The sequence below is a fragment of the Cryptotermes secundus genome, unplaced genomic scaffold (assembly GCF_002891405.2).
Source record: "Cryptotermes secundus unplaced genomic scaffold, Csec_1.0 scaffold58, whole genome shotgun sequence".
Classification (NCBI taxonomy): Eukaryota; Metazoa; Arthropoda; class Insecta; order Blattodea; family Kalotermitidae; genus Cryptotermes; species Cryptotermes secundus.
Genome location: NW_019734309.1, coordinates 22,342 through 45,228, shown reverse-complemented (window position 1 = coordinate 45,228; position 22,887 = coordinate 22,342). Strand labels below are relative to the sequence as shown.

The following is a 22,887-nucleotide window of genomic DNA, read 5'->3' as shown; positions in this document are numbered from 1 at the left end:
GATGGCTTGATCAAATCAGAAAACGTGCAGGGCGTAGCTACAGAACTATGAGCAGTGATCCCAAAAGTGTACCTCAAGAGGAAGCAGGTGCCCGGAAGACAGGAGCACTGCTGTCACTTCTGTGTGAATACCAGGACACAGTCAATGCAGATGAGTGGACAAAACATGTGCATCCTACAGTGAAAGCTGTCATGGGGGTAGGAGTAAATACAGAACTACCGGCTTGTACAAGGTCCGTATAAAAAGTATCGTGAAAAGTTCTGGGAAAATAGATTTATTTCAGATATTGCTACAATGCCTCAAAATTCTTCAAAATACATCCCTTGTGCATCGATACACTTTTGCCAACGGCGTTGCCACGACACGAAGGCTCCCTGGTAGGCGGATTCCAGAAGGTCCTTAAGGGTCCGCATGCAAGCCTCTTTGACAGCACTCAGGGTCCCATGATGGTGCCCTTTGAGGGAGGATTTCACTTTCGGGAACAGTAAAAATTCTGCTGATGCCAAGTCGGGACTGTAGGGGGGTCCTCAATGTGTTGCAGAAGGTCTTCGCAAGCAGCCACTCGTCTCTGCTTTTGGTCGTCCGTCAAGACCTTCGGGACGAGTTTTGCGCAGACCTTTCGCATCGCCAAATCTTCAGTGATAATGGTGTGCACCGTCATCTTATCAATGCCAACACGATCTGCAATCATGCGCACACTTAACCGATGGTCTGAATTGAGTACGTCACGCACACGTTGCACGTTGTCGTCGGTTCTTGACGTCGACGGCCGTCCACCTAGGGGCTCATCCTCCACACTCTGTCAGCCACTTTTGAAGAGCTTGTGCCACTTAAAAACTGCAGTTTGTGACATGCTTTCATCCTTGAACACTTGGCGAATGATGCCCAAAGTCTCCGTACCCGATTTCCCCAGTCCAACACAAAACTTGATGGTGTACCTCTGTTCAATCGTTCACTGCATTCTGCGCTTGCACCGACTCACTTGACAGGGGTCCACTGAAAACACGGCCTGGCCTCTACGAATGCGCCCAGGCGAATGGCGCTTGTTAAAGGTTAGACCCCCACTACCACGCCTGCGCGGTGCAAGCGTGCTGCGGTGTACAGTCACGTAAGGGAAAGATTTTTCCCGATACTTTTTATACGGACCTTGTATGTGCTTGCATTGCTGGCAACTGGGAAGTCTGAGAAACCAAGGGGCTATGAGCATGTACACACAGGCATAACAGCAGTATACTAATAACCAGTGCACTGCATGAGTTCCTGATGTCTTCAGGAAGGACAATGTCACCCAAGAACTCTTTAAACACCAGTGCATAGAACACACCAAAAATATACATAAATTAATGAATTTATACCAGTCAACACAACTGTGGCCCTGCAACCAATTAAAAAATGGATAATCAGGTCTTTGAAACATAAATCTAATACACATCTTATCTGCAAGTTCCTGCAGAGAATCATAACCACCAAACAATGCTACGAAGTATGTCTGCCCAATGCCATATCAATGCTTGCAGCACCATGGAATGCTGTATCAGGTAGGTAAAGGTAAAGCCATTCCTGAGCTTCATTATTTAAGCACCATGCCATCAAGACAAATGGGGGAGTGGAGGTATAGCTACACCTTTCTGGACCATGGCAGTAGACAAGAGGTGAGCAGTCAACTTCATGCCCTGGCCAGTTCACCCCCAGGGAAAGAGGCCCCCCCATACTCATTGGACAGGAGGCTAGGTGGGCCCCAGAGTCAGCCTGGATACTGCAGAGAAGATAAAAATCTTGCACTGCAAGGAATCAAACCTGGACTATCCTGCCTGTAGCTTGCTCCTATACTGACTGAGCTAACCTGACTTCTTGTCAATCGGGAAATGTGTGGAAATTTTTTATCTGAAGACCAGATTCTGTGAAATATCAACTGCTCAGAAGTCAGTCCACCCACTGGGGAAGATCTTTAGAAGGCGGTGGTGAATGCACAGCCATGTCTGATGACATAATTCAGGAAAACTGACATCCTCTGTACTGAAATATAAGACTACAGTTTGGTTGCGTTTTATGCTAGGATGCATGCCTGAAGGCCTCACATAATTCACGACAACAAGTTTTCTCATAGGAAAAACATATGCGTGAATCTTGCAGAATTCTGTGTGATCCATATTAAAAATTTGTGCATAGTGAGACTTTATTAATATATCTTATATTGCACCATTCCAAACTTGCATGAAGTGCAACCGCACTGTACTAAAGCTGAGGAAGTGGAGGTCACAGTGTGTAGAACCACTTCCTTTCTTGTTCTCTTGAGGTGTCTAAGTCAGATGTCAGAAACCTGTGGAGTCTCGAGAACAATTCGCTTAGTGGGGGATGGAGTCCTACTGGGTTCACTCGGCACAGCGGCCACTGATTGGCTTATTGTAGCCTGCCCCGAGTGATTATGATGATGGAGAATTTGGTGGAATGAAGATAGGTAGGGGAAACCGAAGTTCTCAGAGAAAACCCGTCCCAGCGCAACTCTGTCCACCGCAAATCCCACTTCACCAGACCCAAGATCGAACCCGGGTCACTGCAGTGGGAAGCTAATGACTAACCCCTTGAGCTATGGCGTGGCCATCTCGAGAATGACACTTCAGATTGGTTTGAAAAAGTCAAACAAACAATACCAGGTATGTTCTTCAAGAAAGAATAACATTTCAGAACACACTACTCAAATTTAATGTTTTATTTTAGCATCCTGTTGCAGCTGGCATCAGAAATACTTTACAGTTTTGTTTACTGTCCATAATGCAACAATATAAATATTCAAAATTAAACTATACTGATTCTGGAAATGAAAATTAAATGACACACACCTGATAATGGCCGAGTAGGCCGAAACATGTAGCACATAGGTGAATTTTTGAAAAGGATTTAATTTTAAATCTTGATGTTGTTGTATGGTGAATGGTAAACAAAACTGTAAAATATATTGAACTTTAATCATAACACAGCAGACACATACACTGTGTATTTGAACGCCTGCATATTTTATTATGTTTGTAGCCTTTTAAGTGTTAAAATATAAAGTTTCCTTTGTTAGTTAGTTTTCCACAAGGGCTAATAATTTTGTAAATATTTTGAAGCCTATCCTTTTGAAAAGGTTTTTCCACTTAAGAAGCAAAATATACATACACAGAGTAGAAGTCACTATCACAATATACAGCAGACAAAATTTCACAGGCAGAATAACACTCAGATTTAGAAATCATAGTTTTTCCATTTAATTAAAAAAAAGGTAAGGAATAAGATATGAATTGCATTCAAAAACTAAGCTCAGTGTGTCTATAATCATTATTTCATACTTATGTTGATGAAGTACACAAGTTGAAACCAGAAGAAACAGAAATGTAACAAAGATATTATAAAGTAAGTAAAGCTATCCCTGTAACAAGCCGTGGAGGCCCATAGAGTAGACACTGAGGTTCCCACATTTTCTAGACAATTGGCTCAGAGATGGCGCTAAGGTTTTCAGCCTTAAGGGGCCGACCACCCTTTAGCCCCCAGGAAGATTCCTGGTACTCACTTTCTGTTGGAGGCTAAGTCAACCCCAGGGCTATATTGCGGCTGGAAGGATTAAGTAAATTGAAAAAAATCCAATAACCTCATTGGGATTTGATCCCGTGACCTTCCAGATTGCAGCATAGTGCCTCAACTACTACAGTACATACATAAATAAAACTGATTATAAATTAATGAATGACGAGAGAATCCCAAAGGTTCTGCACATGAAATAAAGGAAATCCGATCAACAAAGATCATATGGAAAGACGTCACACAGAGTGAAGCAAGCATAAACTGAGCACAAAGAACGAGAGCCATACAAAAATAAAAATGACGAAGTAAAAAAAAAAAAACACTAATAAAAAGATGACTCACGTTGATGAATGTTGCTTAGATAGACGATATGTGGCATATCATTGATAATACACATACTGAGAGTTCCCGTGCTATTTAGAGGTTTTGCTTTCTTCACGTTTATTGTCTGAACCCATTCGCCTGAGGCACAGTTGAACACATCGACATGTGTTTCACTGTAGACTAGTAAATGACCATCACAGAAACCTGCAACAAGTGAGCATTCTTATGTCATGTCTGAACCACATAGTGATATGGATCGTAATGTTACCACTTGAAAGTTACTAAATTCAGTTTAACTTCTGATATCACAGATCTCATTGAACACATATGACTTATCTTCCATAAGGGTGCTTACTCATGGGCAATACATATCCTCATAGGTGTTCTAGACAGAATTCCTGCCCTTCCTGCAGTGTTCTGAATACTGGGTTATATATTAATGTTTGTCATTCATGTGTAAGTTATCTTTACTGATTTCATATATGTGGTATACATACAAAATATTTTGTATACATATTAAAAAAAAAAAAGAAACAAAGTGTAGAACTTACTGACTGCCTGAGGGATTGCAGGGTACATGATCTCACGGTCACGAGACTTTCTGCCCTGAGCATCCACGTACACGCCCAGTGTTTGAAACACCAATAGGAACTCCCCTCTCGACAGTTCTATTGCACGCATGGCATCCACAGCACTGTATGTAAGGAACCCCAGTAACTGATTATCAGGATGTACCAGAGCTGGAAAAGAAACGGTGCAGTTTCGTGAGAGGAGATACAATTGTACCTCATAGATCAGTAAATTCATCCGTCCTCAACTAAGATGGGAAGACCTGTCTTCTGGGATGTGACACCATGCAGTCTGGTAGTTCACCAGTGTCTCAGAGGACAAAGAGTTTGTAAGAATTAACACAAGCGTAGACATGAATTTAAAACACTCTGCAAACTACAGAAGTACTCACACAGTGGATGTTGGTCCCCCATGATGCTGTATATACTGAAGCCCGACTGGTACCCGACACACAGTCTTCCCTCAGTAAGGATGTTCAAAGTCTGAGCCTGGGTTGGCAGCATCACTTCTCGGAGCCTCTTGTGCCGAGTTTTGGTACGAGTCACCTCATAGATTATCACCTGGGAAGTATTCTGTGCACAGCAAGCACCATTCAGTCATATACCGTAATACATTAACTGTCTATTACAATATTAAAATCTTCAAGTTCTGTGTTCTTGCTTACTGCTTGCATTACAAAGAATTTAAAATGTCCATTTCTTCCATAACTCAATGCACTAGATGTTACAAAGTATTTTTGCAACTTTAACTTTTATTCCTGTATCTAGAAAAATAATGCTTGTAAAAAAAATAATCTCTCAATTAGCAGCATTACTACTGTTAGTGTCATCAGACTGAACGTTACCATTGTTTGAAGATATGAGGTTCTATCGGAAAGTTCCAGGACTAGGTCAAAAAAGAAATGGCTTAACTTACTCAATTTTGGCTGCCATCTCCTTCAAGACAGTCTCTTTGGGAATGTATACAGTGATCCCATCACTGTTTTCACACATCAATATCACTGTGGAAGTCATTTTCCTTAATGGTGTCAAGTGCTGTTTCAGAACATTGTCCATTCAGTTTCATTTTCAATTTGGGAAACAAAGTGAAATCACAGGAGGCTAAGTGCGGTGAGTAGGGAGGATGGGGAATGATAACCATGTTGTTGTTAGTCACAAACTCCGTGGTTTTCAGGGACATATGGGAGGCCCATTGTTGTGATGGAGACAGGTGTGACTGCACCAAAGTCCCTGTCTGTTTCTTGCACATTTCCTCTCCCCCTTCACACTGAAAAAAAGAATGAGCAAGCTCACTCCAGACTTGCCGTGCCTATTTTGCTCTTGGTGACTGTGGGCTCTTCCACTGCGATGACTGTTGCTTTGTTTCTGGATCTTAACAGCAAATCCAACTTTTGCCACCCGCTATGATCTTAGAGATAGAAGTTGGGTCCTTGTTAGCCTTCTCTCATAGCTAAAGACAGATGTTTACACACTGCTGCTTTTGATCATTTGTCAATAGTTGGGGAAAAAACTTCATGGCAGCGCAATGCTTGTTGATATTTTCTGTTAAGATCTCCTGGTAAACTTCATAACTGAATCCAACAGTGTCTGTGAGCTCATGGATTGTTCAGCGATCATTTTCATGGATGAGTTCCTAAAATTTTTCAACATTTCCTGTAGTTCTGCTGGTGCCTGGCCACACTGAACGTTCAACATCTTCAACTGACACTTGAGTGGCCTTGAAACATGAATGCCATTCAAAAACCGCTGTCTGGCTTAAAGAATGTTGTCCAAAAGCCTCACAAAGTATTTCAAGGGTTTTGGTAGTGGATTTGCCATGATTCACACAAAACTTGATGCAGGCACATTGCTTGAGTTTGCCATCCATTGCAGACAAAACAAAACAGGAAGCCAAAAAAGCACTCATGTAAAGCCAATGCATGTTCATAGTGCAGTGTCACATGGCAGATTGATGCAATAGGCTTAGGGAAGTGTGACCTTGGCCTCCCCTCTCTTCTTCTTTCACCAAGGCAGTTACAACAGTAACAGTCTGGAACTTTCTGACAACACCTTGGACAGGCAACCTTATAGAAAAACAGTCTTATAAATTCAAGAAAATGTCTGATACAACAATTTTGTTTCCCATCACATGTTAAAAATAGTATCTGGTAACCTTCTATGATGGTGAAATGATATGTCTTATGATGATGTGCCCTGAAAATTGTTTTTGATATAGAATATACATAAAATGGAGTCAGGATAGCTCAGTCGGTATGAGAGGCTACAGGCTGCAGGGCCCAGGTTTGATTGCTGGCAGTGAAAGACTTTTCTCCAGTGTCCAGACTGGCTTTGGGGGCCACCCAGCCTCCTATCCAATGGGTCCCGGGGTCTCTTCCTTCAAGGGTAAAACAGCAAAGGCATGAAGTTGACCACTTACCTCCATCCAGTGCTGATGTCAAGAAATATGGAGCTACAGCTCCACTCCCCCCATACATCTTCATGGCATAGTACTTAATTAATTAAGCACGGGAAGAACTTTACCTTTATATACATGAAACATGTGCTTTCATATCTGCCACTGAAGCATACATATTCCTTGACCTCCACGACAGTTTTCTTCCCAATAAGTTTATATCTCAACACATCTATTATACGTTTAGTTATAGTGCCTTTAATTTTAATTGAAGTATGTAATTAAATTAACATTCATACCATTTATATATAGGTAAGTTAATAAGTAAGTTACAAATTGATACAGAACTTAAACAAATAGGAGTACTGATTTGAAAAATGCTTTAATTTCTCAACATAATCTCCCTGTACACTGAGGCACTTGTTCCATCATTTCACAAGCCCCTGAAAGCCACCAGCATAAAATTCTTTGGGCCGCTCTCGGAACCAGGCGGTGACTTCCCTTTACAGGGAACATTTACATCCTGAGGATGTTACAGTAGGAGTCTGCATTTATGTAAATGCCAACTCCTACTGTAACATCCTCAGGAAACTTCGTAAGGCCATTTAACGGAAGCGACCAGGACTCCTCACCAAAGGCGTGTTGCTCTTGCATGACAACACGCGTCCCCATACTGCCAACAAGACATATGGGATGCTGCGAAATTTAAAGTGGGAAGTCCTCGAGCATCCTCCATATAGCCCCGACCTGGCTCGAAGCGACTTCCATTTGTTCGCCCCTCTTAAACATCATCTTTCTGCTGAACATTTCGCAACAATGAAGCTGCAGAAAGGGAAGTCACCGCCTGGTTCCGACAGCAGCCCAAAAAATTTTATGCTGCTGGTTATCAGGGGCTTTTAAAATGATGGGACAAGTGCCTCAGTGTAAAGGGAGATTATGTTGAGAAATAAAGGCATTTTTCAAATCAGTACTCTTATTTGTTTAAGTTCTATATCCACTTGCAACTTACTTATTGACTTACCCTCATATTTTAACCACTTAATTTCACTGGGCCAATAATGTAACGTGTCGGCAGTCCAGAAGAGACTTCTATGGGAACGCTAGAATTATTTTTAGGCTTCACTAAATACAATTTAATTAAAAACAATTATGTAAGTTTTCAGATTTTCAAGGTAGTGGTAGTTCAGATTGTAATTTTCTTGACTGTGACACTGTGCTGTCTCAGTGACATACACCGATGTTTCAGAAGAACAAGCAGTCTGCAACTTCAAGGCTGCAGTCCATAGGATGCCTATATAACAAAACAAATTGCTCAGAATACACACTTCAACCCCAGATATGGAGGTAGAATGTATTTTCAAAATGCTGGCATCACTCTACAAGACTGTACAGTGTCACAACCAACAAGACGAAAATCTTGTTAAAAAAAAAAACATGACCCCAATTCTTACGAAACTGATTGAACACAAACTTCACACTGTTTCAGAGAATCACTCATGGAGCTGAACCCTTCTTGAGAAGCTGCCAATTGTGCAGCTACTCAAGAACTTCCCAACATTTCATGGAACCCAAAGTTTCATTACCGTGTTCACAAGAGCCCTCCACTGGTCCATATCCTGAGCCAGACAAATCCAATCCACACCATCCCATCCTATGTCTCTAAGATCCAAAGTCAGGGAATACCTGTATTTTTGTATAACAGAGTATCGAACATTCCCTGCACCTGGTTCTCCATCAGCCTTGCTCTAGCTTTTAACACTTTAAAAATCCAGCCACATGTACAGGTACAATGTAGCTTACCTTAAGGCCGTGCCATAGCTCAAGTGGTTACAGTTACATCAGCAATTTGTGAGCAATATTGAGCCTGGTCAACAGTGTTGCAAAGTTTCCTCCTTGATTGAACGCCCTGTAGTTTGCCAGTCACTTCAATGATATAGAGCCTAAATGTATTTCGTGACAGTTACGTCAATGATATATAGCCTAAAGGTATTTCGTGACATTTACGTCAATGATATAGAGCCTAAATGTATTTTGTGATATTTATGTCACTGATACAGAATGTGGGTACTTTAAATTCTTTGTTCTGTGTGCTGGTGCAACAGTTCCACAATTTATATGCCAGAACAGAAGAATTTCTTTCTGTGCTCCTTTAGATCTGTCAGCACAGGAGGGGGGGGGTATTTACATAGAAGTGATTATGAAATGTTAACTCTTTCATCTAATACAGCTCATTAAAATATAACCAGCAAGTGTCAATAATTAAGAATATTAAGTTTCCAGTTTAAAAATTAATGACTACTGATACTATTTGAGTTTGCTGATTCTTACAGAGGTGCCTATAAAGATGAATATCTTCTGAGACATGATGTCATTTAGTGTGCTCCTTCCTACCAGACTACTCTGCATCTCATGCAAGAAGTCAGTAATCCTGTTTAATATTATCCTCTCACCTACCCTTACTGCCCACACAGTCCCTATGCCTTACAGTTCTCCTGCCCAAATTTTGTACATTTTGTTGTTTCCATATGGATGTTACCTGTCTTTTAATAGCCACACACAGGCAATAGCCAAGCTGAGGAGAACGCCTCATGATGCCTGTTGCAAATGTGATGCAACCTTTTGTCTCAGCAACTTTGATCCATTCGACATCATCGCCATCCAGCGCCCGCACGGGAATCAAGCGTACATGTCTCTGCTTTCCTGATAATACTACCAACAACTGCTCTTCAACCACGTATTCAAGTTGGTAGACCTTTTTACCCTCTCCCACGCGGGCTATCTCTGCAACACAAATCCAATTTTATGGTAAACTAGTGCATGTTCAGAAATATCAGTTACACTAGACATATCAAATTCATGGATAAATTTATGGATAAAGTCCAGAAACCCAATATATCAGTGTGTTATACACCATCGTCAGAATCCTATAGTAACTAATATCAAATTCATTACTGCACTGTTTCAGGCAGGCTGCAATTCTGTTCACTGAACTACTAAATCGGGCTGCTAAAATAGGTGAGCAACAGTTTACTTACTGCAACAATTACAGCTTCTGAAATTTAAATTCTTAACATTTGTGATAACGAATAGCACAGCTGAATGGTTATGACCCCTACCCTGCTACTCTGGTTGCACTCATCAATATCTCAGGCGATATAGTGATGAATGGTAGAACAAGTGGTGAATAATGAATTGCACAGGATCTGGAACAAACCACTCATGGCCTAACAGAGGAACTTCCCAAGCATTTGCCTGCAGATCCTGAGGAAAACCATGAACATTAGTAAGACAATGTCTGTTCCAGCCAAGATTCAAAAGAAGCGCCTCCCAAATACACGCCCAGAGCTTTACTGCCACGCCAACCCACCAAGTCTTTCTGTATCATTCAGCCAGCTTGTGGAAGTTCTATCCATTTATAGCTTCTTGTGTTTTGAGTCTTTGATTTCCAAGTGCCTCTGCTAATGGGCCATCAAAAAGGAAGGTCATAAGACCTACAGTGCAGATTTCAAAGGCCACTCTATGTACAGTAGAAGCAGGACACTTAAATGTCCACACAAAGGGTAAATAATCCTGTCATTATCAGAGACAGTGTTGAATTATTTAATGAATAGCAAATAAGAGTAAAGCTAAAGTTACCATGTCATGAAGACAAGGAAAGAGCTCTGGTATATGCATTGGACAGCAAGCTGAGTGAGCCTCAGAGCCAAACACGTGGGGAGAAAATCTTTTGTCCCTGCCAGGAATCATGAATAATGAATTGCGGAGTAAGCAGAAGAATGCTGTAATGGTCTAGGTTATTATCCTGGAGGAAAACCATGAAAACTCAGTCTAGGCACCTAGTCTTTAGAATGAAAATCATGCCATAAGCGTATATTACCTCTGACATGACTTACCACTACGATCCAGATCTAAACAGAACAACCCTTCCTCAGTTCCAATGACTAGGCGATCAGGATCTACAATTGCCCCTGACATGGCATTCTTGATTAATGCTAATGTATTGTCCAGTAACTCCTTAGCCCGGAATATCTGTGAAGAGACGGAACAAACATACATAAGCCACAGTTCCTACAGCAATGTGTACAAGAACCCTAACAACACTTTACTATACAGTGGATACTCCGTATTACACAGTTTCAGCCAGAGGAAGGGAGGGGGGAAGGTGATGGCAGCAGTGGTGGTATCAAGAATGACAGTGCAGGTCTCACACATTAGATGGTGACCCAATTAATTTTAGAAGCTCCTGTCATGTTCTTTGCCATGTTTTCGCTAGTAACCTCAGAAGTACAACGATTCAATTTGCAGAGTTCAGTATTTGACACAGAGACAAACAGGTGAGTGGGGTCCTGTGGGTGAACCAAATTTATTGTTAACATGACAACTGAAAGCCAGGAAACTGGAACAAATTGGTGTGACCACTGCTAGGCAACAGTGCAGCAAACATGCTTCCACAGAAATGAATTAACACGCAATACAAGAACTGTTGGAAGTGGTGTTTTCTGTGAGGTCCACCCCCAGGCTATATAAAGGGCCAGTAGACAAGATATGAAAGTGAGTCTGCAAGAAGACAAACCAGTCTGAGTTTGAGGTTGTGACGGTTGCCCCTGACAGAGGCGTGGGAGTCCCCACTGTTGGAAGCTGTTGCCTAGCAATGCCTACTGAAGACACAGAAGACTTAGCGCATGCTACAGTGAACTAAAATATGTGTGAATTAGTGCAACTGTTATAGTACCTGTAGTCATGATTTGTAAGAGTACAATAAATTCAGTTACCAATTTGAACTGCGTCTAGTCACTAAGTACATGACATTATTGATGGTTAATGCAATTAACTTCAAAATTAGGATTTTGGTTTTGTTTTTACAAATTTACTTTTACAGCTTACAGCGCGAACGTGATGGTAAGTTTATGAAGATGGCTGGGTCCCCCATTACTACGCAAGCACCATACTCAAAACTAGATGTGTGCAAGAATGACCTTTTTTAGTTCAAGACGAGAGCGAGAAGTCAGTTTCGAAAAATTTCGAGAATTGAGAAAAGAACAAACAATTTCCCCAACAGATCATTTCTATTTTTACTATAATCACAATTTATAACACCATCCTACTTTTTCAGAATACATTAAAGTGGATAACAGAACCCTTTATGGTGTAAAATTTTCATAAATCACTTCCACTAATTCAATTCTAAGGCCATGTTCTTTTTCATCATTGGCAGAAAGAGGGAGGGAGGGAGGGAGGGAGATGACAGACATTCTGCTGACAAACCAATCATGCTACTACTGCCACCCCTACTTGAAGTTTCTTTGTGGAGCAGTGGACTTCAACACTAAACTGAGGATAATCTTCAATGGTGGAACTTTAATGCAGTTTGTTAACTTTAGATCACTGAAATTGAACCTTAAATGAGGAAAAATCTTAAATCACAGAACAGTGAATGGGAGTTCCACAGAAAAAAAAAAACAGATGTGTGTTCAACAAAAGTATGTCAATGTACTGACCGTCCTATTAGGCAGATTATTGCGTTTTAGTATCCTGTGTAGTTCGCTGAGAGCAACCACCCATTTTGTCTTCTCACTTTCTGTGTCCGCTAACATAAGCGTATGATTCTTTAACCCAGGCGGCTCCATTAGTGAAGTTGTTATCTGTGATAAAAAATTGACATTATCACACAAACATTACAAGAAAACTTATTCTACACAAAAGCAGAAAATTAAAACAAACTATAAGCTGATTTTGCAGTAAAATCTTTGCTTGTACAGTAAAATACATGACAAAAATATCACATAAATAGTAAACTGTACACTGCTGAGGACAGACAAAAGGAAAGTTTATTATACAGCCAGTCAGATTTACTTGCCTTATAGTTTATACTACGATAACAAAGTCAAAAGGCTGACACCCCTTGTTATGTATTCTGGAGGTCATGGGTTAAAATCTTGACCCAGAGACTATCTATTTAGGCTCAGATTTTTCATGTTTTTCCTCAGTCAACCAAATGCCAGAATAATACACCACATGACACCAAGATCACTTCTGTCCACATCATTGAAAACATCACTAAATAAATTATAAAAACACAAAACAATACTTTCAATTGCTCACACTGCACAGCACTGAATGGTAGGATAAGTGAATAATGAATTAGCCAGTATGTGGAAGGAGGCAGTTGTGGCATAAGTTGTGGTACTCACTGGAAACTTGCCTAGACACTAAGCACAAAAAAATTCAGTCAAGATAGCTGATCCCTATGCTGAGATTGGAACCTAGGACCCCTCAAACACAAAGCAGGAATCTTGCCAACTTCACTGTAACATTCGGTACCCAAACTGAATGAAATGACTGCACCGGATAATATAATTTGCAAATTACTGTCATCCAAAGACATTATGTTGTGAAGTCCTGTAGATATTTACTGACTTTTCAGAGGTATTTTCTGCCTCCATCTTCAGGGATGTTTCACCTATCCTGAAGAAGGAGGCATCATGTTCCTCCAGAATCTCAGTAAACACCTACCAGATTATATGGTGTCACATCCCAAAAGATAGTAATCCCCAATACACTGTTGTGAGAACCTCACATTTTGTAACTACAATGATTCACTGCACACCATCACAGGCAGAAATATGCAGAGTACATTCTCGTAAACATTATTTATGTTTCAAGTTGGAGCTATCTTGAAACTGTATAAAACTGAAAATACTGAAAAGAATTACTTGTTAAATATATAGAAATATAAAATCAGTCTGCGTGATGTGCACACAAATATAATCAACATAATTTTTTAAATATAAGTTGTGAAATCAGTTCTGGCATGCTACCATTCACTTCCAGCCACTTCCAGAAGGGGGGGGGGAGAGAGAGAGAAACATGCCACTCTAACATGAGTAGCAAAATTCGCTATGCTGTCATGTTACAGCATTTTGTCCTTGTGGAAATTATACAACATAACCATAAATTAGTCCTCTTGGAAATCTGCGATAAATAATAAAATGTTTTTAAACAGAAAATGCAAGCAACAAATAATTCAGATAACATACAGTGAGGTCACATTTTACACGAAGGATGCATTCCTGAAGACCTCGCATAATTCAAGACAAAATTTTCACATAGAAATCACATGTGATTCTTACTAATTGTTTTTGTGATTCACATAATTTCAAACTTTGAGCATAAAGTGAGATTTTATTAATATTTTTTTCTCACTATTTCAAATTCACATAAAGTATTACCATGCTCTACACGCATGTCCGTGGCCACTGGCTAGCCTGTTTGCATGCAACATGCGATAGAGGGATCACTGATAGCATGGTTGCCATTCCCCACCTTACTTTGCACTGTGCAGTGTTACCCCGGGTACCACACTACTTTCAATATAAAATAGTTTTTAAATTAATAATAAATAAATAATTTTGAAAGTTGCACATTCCTCGAATTTATGGCACACTTGCATTATTACAACTGTGGGTCACAAAAATTTCCATAGGACCACCTCTCCACTTATAGCATGTGGATCAACAGAAACACTAACCTGACGATACTGTATTTAACGATATGGACCCATTTTAAAAAACACATCACTACTGTAACATGGGGGGGAGGCATGCTACATATCAATCCTCCTAACTGTACCATCTAATCCACTCTCTGATTTATAATCATAAATATTTTTTAGATGAGACCGAGCAGGGTGGTGTATCAGTAACATTCTACGCTCATATCCAGGAGGTGCTCTGTTCGACTCCCAGCTGTGACACCAGCTACAATGACTAAGAATTTTTATGATTTTTCCAGTCACTCCAGACAAATGCTGGTATTATTCATCATGAACCAATCATGCTACCACTCAGTGCTATACAGTCTCGACAGCCTCACTACATAAGCCAGGTGACAGAGAGAAATCAAACAACATTATGACACTGACTGTCCACCACAAGCAGTACACATGGCAGTGCCTTAATTCTGTAATTTAGGAGCGTCAGTCAGAAAGTCAATTTACAGAGGCATATAGACTGAGGTCTTTTTATTACAATTCCCAAGAAGTAAAATGCAGGGTACTTCTACTGTAACCCCACTACTTTTCAACAGTCTCTACAAAAACTCAAGACACTTATTATATCATTCAATGAGTTTTCTGTTTTGTGTTGGTGTCATGTCCATGTCCTTTTCAGTCAGCCGCTGTTTCATCACTTTAGAATCAATGGCCTCCATGGTGTTCCTCCAGTACTGGAAAAACATGGTAGTTGCTAGGCGCCAAATCAGGGATATATATTAAGATGCTTCAACATCTACAATTCCTGTGAGATCACACACCTTGCACACTTACTTTCCAAGCACCCCTCACATACAGCAGTCTCACTTGGATTTCTTGATATAAACTGTGGTAAGAAATTGTACAGTTGTTACTTACCCTAAATATGCATGGGATATCCTTTTTTGTTGCATGAATTACATCTGAGTCTCTCACAGAACTCACAGCAAATTCTTCGTCCCGCATATCGAGAACTTGTGAAACGTACACCGATGGGAGTGCATTACGATCAGGGGAGATATCATACAGGAAAAGTTTGAAGTCACACACCACAACAAACTGACGCACCCAGCCTTTCTTCACACCACCTGTCTTGGGCACCTTTACATAACCTTCGTAAGCGGTGCCAATACCTCGTGTGGGATCGATGCCAAGGGGTCGCTTTGCTGCAAGCAAACATATGATTTCATGAGATACATGATTGTTTAATGAATGAACAAAGCAATATTAAAACCAGCTGCAATATATGGATATGGAACATGTTCTGTGATGGATAAGGATAAAGTTATGTTACATATGTGCACGTGCATACATACATACATGTGTGAACAGTGTGATAGGCACAACAGTGGCTACAGCCCTTTGTGACTAGATATAAGATGACTTAAAACTATGATTAAAGACATTAACACATGTCAAACTCTGTAGTGATCTGACTAAAAGTATGCAGATGTGTATGAAGGAAGGAAGGTGCTGTTGCCTATAAACTACTGTAAAACAGGATGTATATGGGGCAGTAAGATCTTAAAGTAAGAATGCGGATAAAATAATTGAAACGGGAAAACAAAAGCAGTGGATCATTTAACTAGTCTCAACCTTAAAACTGTAGAGGTCAGTAAAATCAGGTGTCTAGGGGCTGATGAGTGCTTATGGACCTGTAACTGAGCAAAGGGTTTGATGAACCAGAACCAACCAAGAACTGATGGAACTGCACAACACTACAAATTTCATAGTGGATATCAAGAGGACAGGCCTGGAGTAGTTAGGGTGTGATAAAATGGGTTCAAACAGGAGTGCATAAGACAATCTTCTAAAGGCAAAAGGGGGGGGGGAGAAAAGCGGGAAGCCCACAGTGAGACAGCTGGAAGATGTACAGAATGATGTACAACAGCTGCAAGTGAAGAGATGGAGGCCAAAAGCAAATACCGTATTACTTCGAATTTCAGACAAATCCAGTTTTTTAATGCGAGTTTTATGAAAAAAAAACAGAAAGCTGCACATTCCTTGAATTTAAGATGCTCCTCAATTTTTCAACAGGAAAAATGTGTACATGTCTTATATTCGAAGCAATGTGGTAATGAAGAAGGCCAAGGTTCTTAGAGGAATGCAGAACCTTTTGTCTTCTCGTCTGCTGTCTAAAAACATAAAAATCAGAATATACAAAACTATAATTTTTCCTGTGGTTCTGAATGGGTGTGAAACTTTGTCTCTGAAATTAAGGGACGAACAGAGACCAAGGGTGTTTGAGAACAGGATGCTGAGGAGAATATTTGGACTGAAGAGGGATGAAGTGACAGGTTGGAGAAAACTGCATAATGAGGAGCTTCATAATTTGTACTTTTCTCCAGGTATGATTAGACTGATCAAGTCAAGGAGGAAGATATGAGCAGGGCATGTAGCACGAATGGGGGGAAGAGGAATGCATACAGGATACTGGTGGGAACGCCAGAAGGAAAGAGACCACTAGGAAGACCAACATGTAGGTGGGTGGATAATATTAAAATGGATCTTGGGGAGACAGGATGGGGTGATATGGACCAGTGGAGGGCTTTTGTGAACATGATACTGAACCTTCAGGTTCCACAAAATGTTGGGAAATCCTTCAGTAGCTACACAACTGGCAGCTTCTCAAGAAGGGCTCAGCTCCATGGCTTTATTTAGTCAGGTTAGGTTAGGTTGTAGATTTATAAACACATCCATCTGATGCTATCATCTTCTGAGCATAAGAATTATGCTCCTACAAAACCATGTGATAGTATAATATACACAATCATTGCTGTCTTCATCTGCAAGTTCTGGGTCTTTGTGTGTCTTGTCTTGTGTGAGTCATTTAATGTATATTACATAATATACAAGGTCTGGCAATAAAGTTCCAGCACTGGTGTGGGAAAAAAAAAAATTACAATGAAATAAAAAATTGTTTTATTTCTATTCAAAGTAATCTCTGCCAACCTGAATATATAGGCTGCGCCATAGCTCAAGCGGTTAGTCGCTGGCTTCCCACTGCGGTTGCCCAGGTCTGATCCCGGGTCTGGTCAAGTGGGATTTGTGATGGGCAAAGTGGCGCTGGGGCAGGTTTTCTCCGAGTACTTCGGTTTCCCCTGCCAATCTTCATTCCACCAATTGCTCCACAATCACCCTCACCTATCATCTGGGGCTGGTACAATAGGCCAGAAGTGGCCACAGTACAAGGGACTTAGTCCCATCCACTAGCAATAAAAAAAAACACAGACAGTTGTAACATCCCATAAGTTTATACTGACATTTTACCCAGTTTAAAACAAAAATTGGTTTAATTTGTTGCTCCATAGCTAAAAAAAGACAGCAGTTAAAAACATAAGTAAGTCACTGAGCTCCTACTCATGGACTATCAATGATTGGATTTGCTGACCCCTGCCAATTGTTGGTAGAAAGTAGAACCACACTCAAACGGCAGCAGCTTCTTCCACTGAGACCTAATGAGAATGTGCGGCACCAATGCCGGAACAGTATTGATATGCTTTGTACCAAAAGTTCATAGGTGCTACTCCCTGAAATTCTGCACTCATCAACAAATTATACAGGTGACTGTCATTATATGCTGGGGCTGCATGCCTGACAATCACGAAATAGGAAACACAGTGACTGACCACAGAGCACAATCAAGAAAGAGCAGGACATGACACTGCTGAGTCAAAATGGCTGGATGAATCAGGGAAACTGCTCATACAACTCACTGGGCATGTGCGGTAGCTTCTACTGCAACAGCGGGTGAGACAGCTATGTACCTCAAGACACAGAACTGGAACTTTAGATAATGAAAGTCATCTGTATTTTAGCCTCATACATATATTATTATACTGGAGCATCCCGTGGCACTGTGTATTCTAATTCAGTGCTTGTACTTCTCACTGTACCTGTCCAACTTCGTTGATGTGTTAAAATTCACACTTTAATAGCATTTGTCTCTTCCTATTATTCAAACACTGTGTTTTGGTCAAAACTGGTCATCATCAGGTATACCAGCTGTAGAGAAAACTGTTGCCCATTGTCATGCTGCTACACGTTGCACTTTAAATGTGTAATATACTTAACAAGATATTTTAAAATTATCTTGTTTCAAGCATGTGCTGTGGTCTGGTGTATATTTTTTGGTGTGTTGGCTTTTCTTCGGTGCTGCATGCAGCTGTTCTGACTTCTACCAGGTTATAATGACACTCATAACAGGAATAGGAAGAGATGAATGCTTCTGAAGTGAGAATTTTAATTAAAAAAAAAAAGTAAAGGTATCCCTGTAACAGGCCGTGGAGGATCATAGGGTTGTGAGACGTTGAGGTTCCCACATTTTGCAGACAACCAGCTTAGAGATGGCAGTAAGGTTGTCAGCCCTATGCACCAGCCGCTCTCTACCCCCCAAGAATATTCTAAGAAAATTCCTGGTACTCATTTCTGTTTGAGGTTGAGTCGACCCCAGGGCCATAGTGTGGCCAGAAGGATTTGACAAAGTTGCACAAGGATGGTGAGAAGCATGAGTGCAAATTCATACACATAAGTTTGATGCTGGTGGGATTACTAATCTCAACAAAACATTCCTTACACAATGGAAAGCAAAAATGGATCCTGAATACGTACTCTGATCTGAGGGCACAGGGCATATCACAGGAACCTTTTCACAGCAACCGATGTGGCAAGCAAAGCCGCACACTTCACACACGACGCCTTGCCGAGTAAGGCCCACCATCAGTGATGTGCAGTGACTGCACTTCGTAGGAGAGGAAAATGTTCTTACAAGGAACTGGTGAGATTTTGGTTTGGGGGGGAGGTGAGGGGCCATATGAGGGGGTTTGTTATGCAGGTCGAGTCCATGTGGAGAAGTGGGATCCTGTGAAACAGTAATTTACAGTCTGTTTTATTTCATTTGCTCGTGGTTTATTCAGTGATGCTGTCAGGAGCTGAAGCTACAAAACTCTGATGTAGTTACTGAACAATGAACCTGAATGGATGTGGATGAACGGGTTCACGGCTAATCTGGGTTACTATGGTGGCACTTCTTTGAGAGGTAGACAAAAACAATGGAAAAGCTTGAGACAGGATGGGCTGTGCCCCACAACATTTTAAATACAAATCGAAAGCGAAGACACTTCAGTTAATTTCTTAAACTTCATCATGACACATCAAAGTAAAAAGGGAGGGGGGGGAACGCATTCAGAAACAACTGATACTCGAAGAAAGCAACAAAAAGCAGTTTTCCTCAGTGGTAAGTAAAAAAGTAAAAAGTAAAGGTATCCCTGTAACAGGCAATGGAGCCCCATAGGGTTGTGAGACGTTAAGGCTCCCTCATTTTGTAGACAATCGGCTCATAGATGGTGGCAAGGCTGTCAGCCTTATGTGCCGGCTGCCCTTTACCCTTAAGAATATTCCAAGAATATTCCTGGTACTCATTTCTGTTAGAGGCTGAGTCAACCCCAGGACCATAGTGTGGCTGGAAGGATTAAGTCAATACAAAGAAAATCTAATGACCTCATCGGGACTTCAATCCGCGACCTTCTAGCTTATAGCATAGTGCCTCAACCAACTACGTTACTGCGTGCCCCCTTACCTCAGTGGTTATGTAGGAACAGACATGGAAGGAGGAACCAGGATTTGTAAAGGACTGGATTCTTGAGTTGAGATGTTAAGATCCTTGATAAAAGTATGCTGAAGCAGAAGTAAGTCACTTTTTACAACCTGGACATTATCCATAACCTAAGTTTTATACTAAAAACACAATCTTCTGAAAGCAGGGTTTGCATATGTTGACATGCTAAAGAAGATATGAACTCACGAGGTCCATCACAATGAGCTACTGTCAGCCACTTTTCAGCTCATTCCTACAGATAAATCAGATTAGGCTCCCCATTTACCTAAAGACAGAAGCACAACTGGCTTCTGAAATATTGACTTTGTAATCTGAAAAAACTATGTAAAGATTATATTGTCTCTATACTTGATTAATTAAGCACCACATCTTGGAAACATATAGGAGAGTGGATGTGGAAGTCCATGTATTCTTAGCCTCAACAATAAATGGAGACAAGTGGTCAGTTTCAGGCTGTGACTGCTTTACTCCTGTGAAAAGAGCCCGTGGTACCCACTGAACAAGAGGCTGGGTAATATAGACACCTAACGATGTTGGATAAGGTGCCGAGTGTAAAGAGGTTACTTCTATTATGAAAAAACTCCAGGAATTAATACGATGTAAGACCTAAAAACTGCAACATCACTGAAACAAATCAGTAAGAAAGAAAGATACATTCATGTATTTACAAACATAGTTAGTTCAATCAATTTTATTTTTATGACAAAACATGATGACTGTAAGCATCAGTACTTGTTAAATTTAACACAAATTCTGATATATTTCATATGAAAACTTGTTTTCTACAAGGCAATTTTCTTAAGCTCTTTAAGTCAATGTAATCCTCTGACTCACAAAAACTTCATATAAACACCTTTCTGTGGCAATGGCACAGCCAAGCCAGCCAGCTAACTAACAGCGCCAATAAAATGCATTATGAAAACGTGAAGCACGTTTGCAGTGCAGTGATACTTACTATGCTAAGTTCTGACAAATTGGATTTACTACTCGCTATAGATGGAGCTCTGTTGTCTTCTACATCTCCCTCCTCACTTTCAACTGATCCACGCTGACGATTAGAAGATTCTATCAGGAACTTGTCTAAATATGACATCTGAGATGAAGGTCGTTCCAAAACTGAAACTATATATTTCAGAAACAGAAACAGTATGCATTACAAACAGGGTGCTGTACTGAAACCTGGATCCTTATATATGATAGTATTTTTATTCACTGCATGTTACCAACCCAACCAATCATCAACTACTACTGAGACATTTACAAGTTTCTGCTCAGAATTAACTAGCATTCTTTCTTGTTATCAACATATGCGCTTATGCTCTTCTGTGACCTTTCTTTAACTAAAGAATGCATTTTATTTACTGATATACACCAAAGAAAATATACAAATAAGGTAAAATTGCAAAGAGCAGTAATATTGTCATTTAAATGTAGTTGTTAATTGCAGGCAGGGTGTCACTTAAAAGAGGTCTTCATGGGGTTAAAGTATCTCGTTGAGTGAAAATGTGTCTGCAGACCAAGATCGTGTCTGTTATTGAATTTTCACTCTTTTCTCAATGCTAATGTCAACGTTAAACATTAAAATCATCTAAAAAATCTGGGGGGGGGGACACACAATTAAATATATCCACACAAAAGACGGTCTATAAAACCGAAATTAACGGCCGTGGGATTCGTTGCGCTGACCACGTGACACCCTTTACTCGCTAAAGTTGGCACTAACTTCGCCAACTAGAGGTGGTTGCTCGGTCTGTATAGTTCACTTGCGCACTAAAATCACAGTTATCCATACAAAAGACAGAAGCTTCTATGCATGTGCACAAAATAAATATCCCTTTATTATGCATAGATCTAAGTCAACTGGGCGCCTGAACATTCTAAGGTTCTGAACATTTCTACTTCATCACTTTTAATGTCTATTTCCAAAACAAACTCAAATTCTTTATGATTCCTGACTTCTGAGATGTGTGACACCATACAGTTTGGTAGATGGGTACCGATGTTTCGGAGTGACCTGCCTAAGATGAAGGAAGCAGGTTCCTCTGAAGCTGAATGGTGCAACATCCTACAAGACAGCAATCCTGACAGTAACTATGGCAGAAACCTCAAGCCTCAACATTACAGAGTTTCTGAAACTTATCCAATGTCTATTATTCCAATTGGAACACTGAACCCAGTTCTAAAGTAGAGGGTGCTCACTGCATATTACACTGAGTATTATCGGGTTGCTACACTCTGCCAATCATCTTGGGTTCCGAACAATGTTTGGGAGGCCAGATCCAGTTCTCATCTTAGGTCAAATAAGGGCTGTGGAGGCGGGGGGGGGCATTGACTTGACTTGGGCATTATTCAGAGCTGATAGAAACAGATTCAGTTTCTGAAAAGATGTGACAACTTTGGAGTACCAGACAATGGACAAGGTCCTGAAATCTAATGATACAAGGGGCGTTCAAGTTCTAAGGTCTCCAATTTTTTTTCTCAGGACTGGGAGCAGATAGACACATGCGGTTTAGTTTAAAATATGTGTGCACTCTTTGTGAATGCATGACAGAGATGGCAGCACACTACGGCACACAAAACTCTAGTGGTAGTGGTGCGCGTGAGGAGTGTTTTTGATACTTAAAATGGCGACGTTTTTGTTACAAGAACAGCGAGTAATCATTCGTTTTCTCCACTTGCGTGGTGCGACACCCATTGAAATTCATCGCCAGTTGAGTGAGACGTGTGGTGATGGTGTCATGAATGTGAAAAATGTGTGTTTGTGGGTGCGACATTTCAAAGAAGGCCGAACATCGTGTGACAACGAACCAAAATAATCTCGGCCTCGCGCCAGCCGGTCTGACAACATGGTCGAGCAAGTTGAGAAAGTTGTTTTGGAGGATCGCTGATTGAGTGT

General features: G+C 40.6%; 1 protein-coding gene across 1 annotated transcript in view; it reads right to left on the bottom strand.

Moving 5' to 3' along the window:
* The window catches only part of LOC111868400 (serine/threonine-protein kinase Genghis Khan), a gene marked incomplete at its 5' end in the record, with an annotated part of 60,061 nt that overhangs the window by 17,441 nt on the left and 19,733 nt on the right, over nucleotides 1–22,887 (bottom strand). The window contains 9 exon segments of the mRNA XM_033753031.1: nucleotides 3,904–4,089; nucleotides 4,437–4,625; nucleotides 4,847–5,027; nucleotides 9,383–9,627; nucleotides 10,740–10,875; nucleotides 12,345–12,488; nucleotides 15,254–15,540; nucleotides 18,986–19,235; nucleotides 20,947–21,113. Of these exon segments, the coding sequence (XP_033608922.1) occupies nucleotides 3,904–4,089; nucleotides 4,437–4,625; nucleotides 4,847–5,027; nucleotides 9,383–9,627; nucleotides 10,740–10,875; nucleotides 12,345–12,488; nucleotides 15,254–15,540; nucleotides 18,986–19,235; nucleotides 20,947–21,113 (1,785 nt within the window).